The following is a 12,500-nucleotide window of genomic DNA, read 5'->3' as shown; positions in this document are numbered from 1 at the left end:
TTCGACGAAAGTCTCTTTGAGATGCGATTGTTCATCAAAGAGGCAGATTTCACATACCCGTTCCTTGTTGGATACCTCTTATTGTCATTCTTTTGGTGTTGCATGCGCTACCACCTAGAACCACCGCCAAAAAATTGCATAATGGTGATTACACTCAACCTTCTGCTGAGTTATAAGAAGCTGACAGAGTTGCGTGCGCACATTTTCTATGCATCAATGCCCCTTAAAGTTGAGGGAGTACTTCCGTTATCGCCGGACACAACTTTAATTGTATTAATCTTTTCGAGAATTACCGTCGAGAGTGACTTGTTGAATTGATTACCGTTGCGGCCAATCCTTGGTAAGTTATGCCTAGAAAGTTCCAAATGCAGTTAAAATTGCACAAAATATACCTTATAGGATTTTACCGAAAAGGTTCCACTCTTAAACGTAAGCAAGGGAAACTTTTGTTTTGTTGGAAGGATGATACACTTAACTGGATAACAATTTCGAGTTCGTGAGAATTGCGTGTAGCGTTCAGGCAGAATTTGTGATAGGTTTCGACTTCAGTGATGGGATTTGTGGTTAAACGCACGTTACAGAATGTGGTTAAACGCTCTTCCGTGGAAATGAAAGATGCGATTCTTAACTGGATAGCAACAATTTTTTTGGCGCGAACTTTGTTTCATAAGAGGCAGAATTTGTGATACGTTTCAAATCAACTACAAATTAATTACTTTAACACCATGTCTTCCCCTATCTGCCATCGAGCAGATGCCATAAGATACGAGAGATCTTCTCTTTGATTCTAGAGAGTTTTCGTTCGGTGCGTTGTTTCAAAAGAACCCTCAATCCTCTCCATTTCATTATTACTTTTGAAAAAGCGAAAGTGCATATACCTTGTGACTGTATATAATGTTAGTGGCATACTAATATCAGAGCAGATCAGGGCATAAAATGCAGTGGCCTAAGCAATCACATCATAAATCGATAAATTAATGTACAACATGTACCGATTAACTGTGTTATGTCAAAGTATTCGATGAGCTTGATTTTTCATCTGGGGATATCTTTCACTTGAGTCATGGAGGTAGGAAGAGAACCTATTCCAAATAGTCGTGTTATCTTCATTCAAAATGGCTAAGGCGGAATTAGAACGGAAAGAAGATCAGGGATTACGTTTAATGAAGGAGACAGCTCAACACGCACTTGCATCTGTATCTCAGTAGCTTCCTGATACTGTATCTCATACAGTATCCATCATGTTTTATCATGGCATCCGTTATTTAATGGTGACATTTTAGCTAATTAATCTTCAGAGCTGTGAAACAAAATAAAATAATGATTTTCCTGTTGACTAAAATGTCTAGCTTCGTAGTAGTTGCAGAGTACATCATTGACCTCCCAGTGCATGTGCGTGAGTATTGCGTATGGTGAAGAGTAAGAATTTTAGGTTAAGGATTAAATGGTAAAAATGTCAGTTAATCCTCAGAGCTATTACAGTTTTTTTTTTCTCTTGTTGGTTAGAATGTTAAGCTTAGTAATTGCATGGTACATCTCTGACCCCCAGAAAAATATTTTCCCTCATCAGATGCATGAAGAGAAATAAAATTACTGCGCAAATCAACTTGCATTAAGAAATTCTATCTAATACGTTTATTTCAATAATCAAGAGCGATAAAACTGAGCTATCCACTGATATTTGACACTTCAAAAGTGCTTGATGGCACCGTTGTCGTCCTTATTCCATTCCTTGATCAGGCACTCCTAAATTCAGACCACACGTACAGACTATTTCAACCAAAATAGTTGCCTTCTTCTAACCTTCTTCAATCAATTTTATTGTATTTTGGTATTTGTTATTTTGGTATTTCTCTGGTATTTTGCTACAGTCCAGCAATGACATGAAAGGTTGATCAACGTTTCAGCAGTCCGTTAAGGGCGTGCATGACCCAAAATAGCTTAGTGCCGTCTAAAAAGATGAATTCAGAAGGCTGTTTGGATTGTGGCCAAACTTGAAAAATGCACGAGATTATTTGGCCATTTTCATCTCGATTCAAAATAGTTTCCAGGGGCATCAGTATATTTTTTGAACCGAACAAAAATGTTTCGTGGCAAACACCGGGTAGGTAAACAAAAAGAAGAAAAGATTCTGTTTTCTCTCCACGCCTGGAGGGGATAAGCCACTTGAGTTCTTTGGTAAAGGCGATTATTAAATGACGTTTTTTGGTTGAGTTAGAAGCATCGCGAAATTAGAAAGAAATAGTTCTACCAGTTAAATAAATTCAACTTATCATAAATAGCTTGGGCAGAGCCACCCGATATTGCGTCTTTGGTTGGCCTTAATGCATGTGATATTTGAAGGAGGTTGTACAGCCCTTAGACGTTACTTGTCTAAATAAAGTATTGATTGAATTATTGATACAGTGATCTTATAAATGATACCTAGGCTCACACATATTTTATTGTAGACTAGAAAATTATCATTTTTTTAATCCTTTGAAAACACAGCGTATATTTTTGATACTCTCACTGAAAAGTTTGAAAAAACCTAGTGAAACTCTGCGAAACATTTCAGGCTGCAGCCTATTTAGCGCATTCAAGATCGTACTCGGCTCCGACCATGTAGCTGTAGGGTATTGATTACTGCAATGTAATTTTACACTGTCGAGGTTGAGTATTCTTTCCACCGCACTCGTAACTAATATTGAGACTGAGGTGATGGAAATGTTTCAACAGGTGTGCCGAGACTGAATCCTAGCGAATCTGGGCGGCAAGTGTTCGCTGCAAGCCCAATGAAGATATGGGCACTCATATATAACGTGGTAGTGAAAATGGGTTATTCTCTATCCATATCATCACGTACTTTATACATGGACTTCAAGTTAAGATATAAATGGTTAAGTTGTCGCACGCTTTGCCGAAAATAAATCAAGTGATAGATCCATCGATAGATTGACAGCCTGACTGACTAAACGACTGACTGGTTGAAGCATGTGACTGCTCAGTCTCTGACTTTCGCAATGTAATGCATCTGCTCATAAATATGCCACAAAACAGCTGGAAAGTAATTATTTCCCCTACCAATGGAAATAATAAAATGAAATTTCTTTCGAAACAACTAAGCCTTAACGTGTGTAAAAGACAAAGATCGAAAAGGACCCAATGACATCTGAATAACAGATGAGAAAAGTCAGAAATATCTTTTTGGAGAATAATTTCATTCTGAGTGAGATAATGCGTGATTTGATGAGTAAATAAAATCTAATGAAAGTGATTTAGGGTCATATTCCTCACGGAAAATTGCCAAAAATTAATGTTCTTACCTTTTTCTCAAGTTGCGTTTAACGCAAAAAGGGTTGGAATTTCTTCGTTTGATTTCTTCTTAATTTAACGCGCAAAGTGGCCTTTACGCTGCCTTAATTTTATTTCTTTTACTTTCATTGATGGTGCGAAAGGGACGCTTAACCCTTTGCTCAAGAGGCAATGAAAATATTTGCGTACTGAGGTATGAATTTCAAGATTTTAAGCATGCGCACCGAGGATTCCTTGTGTGAAAGTTAGTTATTGAGAAAGAGCAACCATTTTGGTTTGAAGAATCTGCCTGATAAAGAAACGGAATTAGTATGTGAAGTGTGCCACCAAGCTAGTCTCGTGAAGTGTTAAATATTTGTGGATGAAACAGCTACATGGCTCCTGTTTATTATATAGGATTAGGTAATATGTATCAGATTGAATTTAACAGTGCCACTTGATTTGCTCTAATAAATTGGTAACTTTCCCTGCTTACGTCCTACAATGGAAAGAGTAATCTTAAAATATATGTTGCAGAAGTGCGTTCGGCTACAATCTGGCCATGACTGACCAACGGCTGGCTAAGGCATTGAGCATCTAAGTTATCCTGACTTTCGATAAAATCAAAGCGTTAAGCTCTGTCTCAGGCGATAAGAATTTCTTCTGTCCCACGATTTGACAGAAAAAAGAGGTCTGTTTCTTGTCATTACTACATATTTTTCCTTATCCGTGTAACTCCCATCTTAGCGAGCTATCTAAAACGCGGATAAAATCCTCTAGAAATAGTCAGTCCTGTTCCTTAACTGTCAAGTGAAAAATATCTCCGGACATGAGTTCATCACATACTCTGACCTCAGCAACTAATCATGTTGGTGATGTGATTGCATGGCTCACTTACTGTCATTGCAGTTCAGTGCATTTAATTAAGTTTAATTGTGCGCGCTGATTGAATCGGTTTAACAATCAGTAGTCGTCCTTCTAACGTCACCAGATGACATTATATTTACTTTTTCGTTTGAGTAATTTGAGAGGAGCGAAATCAATCTCAAGGTGTAAGGTATTTGAATATAGCATAATACTTTGCATTTCCAAGTTTAAAAGAAACTAAATTCTTCTTGAATGGTACACTCAGTGGTGGATAATTTTAGGAAGAAAAAGTTCTAAGATGGTAAAACGCGTAATCTTTCGTCTTATTTCGCGGAAGCGATGAAAAGGACCACCTGCTTTGTTTCCGATGTGGTAGCATAAGAAGATTACTCACCGTACCCCTAAGCGTAAATCCTCTTTGATTAGGAGATATAAATTACACACTACTTCAGTTGGTGGTGTGACCTTAATTTCATTTGTCTTGAGCTTTGCTAACTCGCTTAATTTCAGATGACTTTCAAAAGCGAACGCCTTCACAATATTTCTGGATGTAATTTGATGCCACTAGAAAAGTAACCCTTAAAAACTAAGCAGCGCTTGTCGTCTTTAGTGAAGAGTTTGAAATCCATAAATTAATGATAACAGATGAGATTTCTTAAAATCAGCGAGAGTTGGTAAGACCTTTTACCACTCCTGCTCATGCAATAACGTACTGCGTTAGAAGGAATATTCTTACATTGCAATATCAGAGTGATTCATGCAACTAGCGAGAGGAAAAAAATCATTTGTAAGCCAGTAAAGTATTTTGCCATGACTACTATTATATATGAAATTGTTGGAAATATCCAATGATAAGTGGCCTGGTATAGTGGCATTAAAGGCTACATGAAACTACGCCTTACTACATTATTTACAGTTTTTCGATGTATAAAGGTTAACATATACCATGATTTCCAACGAAATCTATCACAGGATTCTGGATATCATTGATTACACCACCTAAAAGCTCGTTCGTGAAAGTACGGCCCGTGCCTATCATCAGCATTTAGGTGAGTTTAATCCATAATTATATGATGACAAATAAGATTTTCAGCGTCAACTTTAATTAATAGGGCCATTTCATCGCTCCTTTCCTTTACAGTATCGTGATGTTTAAAGCAATAATCACTTTAACGGCACCTCGTGATGTTCATTCTCGATAAAATAAATACCATTGATTAGCGATGTCTTTATCGCGACGAGGAAAGTACTTGAATTTTACGACATTGGTGCATAAAAAAACATACGAACGCACTTAAGTCAGGTTCTTAAAACATGGATAGTAAGTGTGAGTCTTACCAGTCTTTATGAAGTGCATATATCCTAAGAATTACACCAAACGATGTACACCAAAATAATTATAGTGTGAAGCACTTGAGAAGGAATTGGTATGTAACATCTGGCTGTTTGGTAAACGAGTTGCAGCGTATAGAAACTTTCCCATAACCAGTGCTCAGAGCTAATTCATTTTTTTTTCAAATATAGACCCTATCGCGAAACGTTTCGTCCTTTTTAAAAGCTGCAGCTTTAATTTTCGATTTGGAAAGGCTGAGAGTTGTACCAACTATTAACCTATGGGGTTTGTAAGCAACGCATAATCATGGAAACAGGAAGAATCTCCGAAAAATCCAATCTATATAATCACTTCTGCATGGAGCAGAAGTCCAACTCCGAACGTTTCAGAATATTGCGATGATGATTCAGAATAAAGAATAAACAGTTAGTCAGATACAGTTGACCTTTTACGCTCGAGGTACCATACAATGTCTTTTTTCCAAGTTCAGTAGAATTTCCATTTCTAAACTCAGTCGGCTGGGTCAATCGTTTGCTTGAAAAGATTATTTTAAAATGAGCGATTTTGGTCAGTTTTTTGGCTTACCACAAGTATCATGTGAATATTTTGCCGATTCGTCGTCCAATGTGCCGAATTTCGTTCGGTCTAAAGTTAAGAAACCAGTTTTTTAGTTCTTCATTCTCCATTTTTTAATTAGAAGAGTATTTCCCTTCATGTTGCTACCAAAAGTATGGTCATGCCTACGGCCTTGAAATCGATCGTTGCATTAGCGACAAAGTGTGATTTCTTGTTTGGGATTGGTTTGGTGTAGTTAGATCTGAGGATTATCTTCTTCTATTTCATTGACACAAACGGGCGTCAACCGCTTTCTTCTTTTGTCTTTGGTTAAAATATGAAGTATGAAGAGAATGAGGGAATAGTGCTATAATAATTCAAAGACACATATCGGCAGTCCACTTTAGTTTTACCGCTAATTCATTGATTACGAGACTCTAAGTTCACTAGACCACAGCAATTTCATGCATCACGTAACATGCCGACGAACTCAGGCTTTTGCTTATCGGTATTCTGAAATAAGACTTTATAGGTCATAACCAAAGAGAACCAACTGGAGTGCAGTTGTTTATTTTATTTTGTGTAAGGCTTCAAAAAAAATTTGTGGATTTAATTTTTCAGCAAGCATGATCCTCGCAGGTGATCTGCAATTTTGATAGTAATTGTAAACAACAATCCTGAAAAAACACACGAAGCCACACGAAACCACAAGTTGGGATCGAGGCCAAGTTTAGAGAGTTCTTCCTTTCCCGTGGTAGAATACTTCACAACTGCTGATGGAATAAAACTCATTATTCTAGCTCCCAACGTGTAGTTTCGTGGCTGTGTTTGTAGTGGCCCTTACATAGCCTATTGGAGGCACGTGTTTGATAAAATTTCCGTTCTTCTTCGAGGATCATGGTTTCATTTGAATGCAAAGGTTAAATTGGGCGACGTCTTATTCCTGACCATTTCTCTCTGATCCTTTTCACTTACAAAATGGCTTGCTGCTTACTTGAACCAGTCCGTGCCTCCCTTAATTCCATCATAAAAGCAGCAAGAGTCCATTTTAAGAACACTCTTCGTCGTCTTGGTTTAATTTAATCAGTCTGATCAAGACGTCACATAAACTCTTGACCAGGTTTGAATGAGATATTTTTATACCCTGGGAAAAAGCCAACGCGCGAGATTAAGGAATTGAGTAGTAGAGCTGTCAGCTTTCACTTTTAATCATTTCACTTCCAGATCTTAAAAGTGTGTCACTAATGTTTTAAAACTGTTATGCTATGTTTTCACTTTGAATGATAAAACGAACCTAGCTATCCTTCAAATTTTTACGCTCGTTTTAGAATTGACTTCCGAAAGTTTTATTGATGCTAGCTATATCACGTCCTCCACATCACTTCTAAAACGACTGGTTTAAATTAATTGCCGGAATTTTCAAATTTCCGCGAAAATAGACGACCTCGAGGGCTTGAAAATAATTTTCAAAACAACATTCCGGAAACTTTCTATTCCATTCGATATCTGAGTGGAATTTCCGGACATTTATATCAGATGGAACTATTTTGCAGTATTTGACACCAAGAAAAACAAACCCGGATTTCATCACAACTTGCTTTTGAATTATAACCAAAAAATGCTTAGGAACCAAAAGCAACATGGTATTTGCGAAAAAAAAGATATACAAGAAAAAGATGGTTACAAATTTGCGCTTCTTTCTGTTAGGGAACTCGAGTGATTTGACACCCACAAGTGTCAAACTGGAAAAACTCAGTGCGCAAACTCACGACGTCTCTTATTTTTTTTTTTTTTTTTTGACATTATGCGATATATCCGTTAGATATGCCTTTTGAAGAAATGCTTGTGAAAACAAGAAATGCTTGTGAAAACACGGCCAGTGATCATCCACATTCAAGAGTTTGTAATCGATAGGTGTCAACTTTGATTGATGAAACAGTTCGATTGCTCCTGTCTATCTCACTAAAGTACTGTGTCTGATGAAATATTTTTGTCATGCGATATTGAGAATTATTGGTGCAACTGACGAAATAATATTCATCGCTTTTGAGGCCCCGACCGATTATGTAATGACTACTCTATTGGTTTTTGCTCGTCGTTTATCTAAAAATAGGGCCCAAGTTATATCTGCAAGGCAGAAGTTCGAGTCGAACTTCTTTTGTGCAATTGCTTATAAGTGCCGCTCACCTGTGAGGATAATCTTTTTACTTGCATTTCATCTGCATGTCAGCACATATTTCTCATTTTTCAGATAAAGATATTGATGGTTGTCAGATAATTTCTGTTGAACAGGAAATGCAGAAACAAGGTAAAATTAAGATAATTGTGTAAAGCTAGCTGATTTCTTAACGGTAGGCGAACCGACGCCATGTTAGATTCCGGTAATATAATAATATGATAAACGTACAAGTTCCCGTGAACACCGCACAGGACTGACTAGAGAAGAACTAAAAAACAAAGGTGCCTCTTGTTACGTTCCTGTGTTTGAAATTCGCAATAAAATTTGAAATATAACTTATTTTCTAATTAAGTTGTAACGGAAGTTCTAAGCTTTCATGACTGAATTGAAACAAAAGAGAGTTATCTCGTTTTCGATTCCTTTGCGTATGTCATAAATTAAAATTCGCACGCGCTTTTTTAATTCTTGAACGGAGCACAAAGAAGGCGTGCGGTAAGAGAAACTATGTAAGTGGACCAGGTGAACTTCCTATCTTTTATTTATTTAGCCTCGCCTAACTAAAATACAATTTTTAAAAAAAGAACACAAACGTTATTGGGCAAGGAGACCACTACAGCCTAGCCAATTACAGCGGATCCCTCGTTAATTATTTATGTAAAAAAATAAGTAATAACTAAATTTACTAATATATAAGCAGAAAACGTAGGAGGAAACAAAAAAGGAAGTCCAAATTGTTAGAAGTAGCATGTTGGTGGGCATAGGAGAGACCTCGCTGTGTTGCACCTAGGACAGATTGTTCTCCACGTTCTAATGTCGTCAATGTCGTACAAGTTCAAAGCCTTTTTGTAATATTGAAATAACAAACTTTTTAGAGAGATGTGATTTGAGCATAGCTCGGCGGGAAGAACATTCCATGTGCAGCACACGCGTATGAAAAATGAACGTCGATATGTAGATCTCGTAACGGCGCTGCATGTTTTCAACTCGCTTTAGTAGGCCAATGGAGTGTGGCGATCATACTTGGGTTGCGTAGCCGAGAAGGCACCGGACGATAGAAAGGTAAAGTGTACGACGCGTTTGGGTACTTTGGATATACCTAGAGACTCGGCGCACAAACCCGAGGAGTTTGTTGGCTTTTGCACACTGTTCGGATACTTGTTTGTCCGAGCAATTCTCGGGAAATAGCTCCGAGAACTGTAACCTTTTGCTTGCGTCCCTGTAACTATGAACGGAACCAGTCGTGGAGTTTGGCAGTAATACCGTATTGGTGTAAATTCCAAGTAGGTCGGTGTGATCCACTTTGTCGAATGCCTTACTCATGTCAAGATATATAATGTCTATTTGTTTACTGCCGTCGAGTTGACCGCCAATGTAATGCAAGACACCGATGGGCTGAGTCACACAAGATCTACTGGCTTAAAAGCCATGCTGTTCGCGGCTGAAGAGGTGGGATATGTGGCTCGTTGACCCGCCAGAACGCAGCGCTCGAGAACTTTGGAGATGACAGGGAGAAGGAAGATAGGGCGATAATTTTCCACAAAGTCTCTTTTTCCTTTCTTGAAAATGGGTACTATATTCGCGAGTTTCCATTCTTCTGGAAAAATGCCGAGCCGCAAAGATTTGTTGAATAACATTGTCAGGGACGGTGCGATCTGGTTAGCGGTCTCCTTCAGCAGGCGCATTGGAATTTCATCGGATCCAGTCGCTTTGTTAATATCAAGCTGTTTGATAGATGTCAAAACCATTTCCACAGGGATCTCTTGCTCATGTAATGTTGGGTGTGTGTGTGGATGTGGCCAGTAAATCGAGCAAAACAAAACTTTCTAATTGCAGAAAGTGGTCATCTCAGCGCACACAAGTTCTAAGTACTACAAATTTTCTGAGTCCGGCACCTATTCCTGCATCGAGTTGAAGGAGTTAGCTTTGGCAGCAATAGGGAAGCCACCACAATTATGATCCTTACGGTCTTTCCTGTAGACGATAAAGAGAGAAAGCGGGAAAAGGTCTTGGTCGAGGATGTTACCATTCAGCCAGGTTTCACTGATTAATACGATGTCAGCGTGTTTGGAATAGACTAGGTCATGAGCCCGATCTAAATTGCTCACTCTTGGGGTCCTAACTTTATGTTACGATTTCATGCTTCTGCCATTAATCACAGGGCATTTTAACGGGACACTAGAACCTTCCAACTGCGTTCTCTTTGTGGTTGTAGGTCCAAGATGGCTAATAATATCGCCACAGAGCAGAAACAAGCCGGTAATGAAGCTGCTAGAGCTGTAAAAGTTGCGGTGGTGAGTCGGCTTCAAGCAATGGTTTCCACTCATGGCCGAAGGTTGATAAATCCAAGGTTTAAAAACTTTTCCACGCCACGGACTCGAATCTCTTTACTGGCCTCCTTGCAAACGCGATATCCTTCTCCATCGATTTTAGGATGATTAATTGTGCATAAAAGACTAGAAACAATAAGGCAACGGAGAAACCTACGGAGCACACGCGTGTGCGTCCAGCCGCCATGATTCTCCCCTCCTTCCCTTTTTCATCTTATAAGTTACTTATCGGTTTTGGAAATTTAGGAAATTAATTGGGCAGTCTTACTTATCAGTTTTGCCATTAAACTTTTTATGAAGAGTTTTGATTCTTCATTTTCTTAAAGTTTTCAAATTATTATTGCCATTATTATTTCATTTTCTATTTCTTATTTTTAAAATTTGTTTTGCAGCCTTTGTGAATAACGTTGCAAACGACACCCAAGAATTAAAATGAAGAGCAAACGACAAGGAATAAGTACGTAAAATCTGGATGTTCGGTATAAAATTTTCATTGTGTAGAGACTTACGTGCTAACATTTGTTGCTTACTTTTTCAAATGTAGGACTGTACGTGGGGCTTACATACGGTTCCTAATTTAGTAACCAGAATGAACTCTAAAAAAATCGACGGCAAAGAAAAAATCTCAAAACGTCTCAAAATATTTTACTATCTGATTCATGCAGTAACAAGTACAGTCACTTCAACTTTAATGCTCATAGAAGCACATGACAATATTTGTTTATTTTTTTTTTTCTGAGTTCTGTAAAATTCAATTTCCAAACTCGGTAGGCTTGTTAAATATTTTCATTGTAATAAGCACATTCAGATTAACGTTTCCTTCTGCTTTAGGAATTGTAAGCCGGTGTCTGGTCAATAGCATGATCGACAACTATACTTAGCTGTTTTTTAAAATAGCCTCCTAACAAAACAGTTCATGCAGAGTTTTTGGCTGATTTATCGCTCTTAGCGTCGAAACTAATTCTTAATTTGCCTTAAAATCGATTTGTTCTCGTGGAAATCAATATTTACGGAAACAGAATCATTCCCAGACTAAACCTATGAAATGTACCAAATTCAAAGATGGATCCTCTATCCTTCTTTTCTTTGCGTTGTCTTCAGTCATGATTCCTATTAGCGCAAGCAAGACCGGTAACAAATCGATCTGATTGAAGTTTAGGACTCCCTCGTAGGGCCTTCAAGACTGTCCTTATTGATTGGTCATTAGTTTCGGCGGAGAAGAAGAGAGTTGGGGGAAGGATTCAACCCCCCCTCCCCCCCTTCCCTGGTAGTTCATTGGCAGAGAATTATCTTGAAAACAACGATATCCCTCCCTTTCTCCCCCCCCCCCCCGCCCCATCCCCTTTCGTCACCAATCCTAAGCTTATCATGTTTGTAGATTTTTTCCACAATCTCTTGTTTATTTCAGTCTGTAACTTGGCATTATAACATATCATAGCTAGAGCGACTTCACACCGCATGACGACTTCTCTCCTCCAGGTTCTGCTCTGCTGTTTCTGGTACTTTCTGTGACTCTTGAAGTTCTACCATCAAGGCGAGCAGCCCCAATAAATTTCCTAAAGAACACTGCTTTCCGCTCGAAAGAAGCAGAGGAAAAAGAAAATACCAAAAGAAGTGACATACAAGAAGACATCGGAGACATGTAATTATGATTCTCTATTCTCGTACGTGTGTTGACACCCCTTACTCATTTTCATGTATTATTATGATTATTATCCTCGTTATTACTTCTAACAGCTAAAACTGTGCTGAGCTGTACAAATCCGGTCCAAGGATCAGCGGTGTTTACACAATCGACCCAGCTGGTTTAGGTGCCTTTAAGGTATTTTGTGACCAAACTACTTCCGATGGGGGGCGGACAGTCTCTCAGAAGAGAATGGATGGCTCTGATGATTTTAACCGCACCTGGAATGACTACAAACATGGCTTCGGTAACTTTATCGGTGAATTTTGGCTCGGACTGTAC

At 38.4% G+C, this 12,500-nt stretch overlaps 1 protein-coding gene, 1 long non-coding RNA gene and 1 pseudogene across 2 annotated transcripts in view; 1 reads left to right on the top strand and 2 right to left on the bottom strand.

Moving 5' to 3' along the window:
- Window positions 1-103, bottom strand: part of LOC149037308 (angiopoietin-related protein 7-like) — a 2,568-nt gene extending 2,465 nt beyond the window's left edge. The window contains exon 1 of the mRNA XM_089187602.1: window positions 58-103. Coding sequence (XP_089043728.1) covers window positions 58-88 — 31 coding nt within the window. The 5' untranslated portion in view covers window positions 89-103. The remainder of the gene's footprint in view (window positions 1-57) is intronic.
- LOC149037305 (uncharacterized) overlaps window positions 1-12,500 on the top strand; it is an 87,539-nt gene that overhangs the window by 44,253 nt on the left and 30,786 nt on the right. The gene's annotated exons all lie outside the window — the stretch shown is intronic.
- Window positions 12,342-12,500, bottom strand: part of LOC149037307 (uncharacterized) — a 7,483-nt pseudogene continuing 7,324 nt past the window's right edge.

The sequence above is a fragment of the Pocillopora damicornis genome, chromosome 11 (assembly GCF_964200805.1).
Source record: "Pocillopora damicornis chromosome 11, jaPocDami1.2, whole genome shotgun sequence".
NCBI lineage: Eukaryota > Metazoa > Cnidaria > Anthozoa > Scleractinia > Pocilloporidae > Pocillopora > Pocillopora damicornis.
Note: the sequence above shows the minus strand (reverse complement) of the source record. Positions and strands in the feature narration are given on the sequence as shown.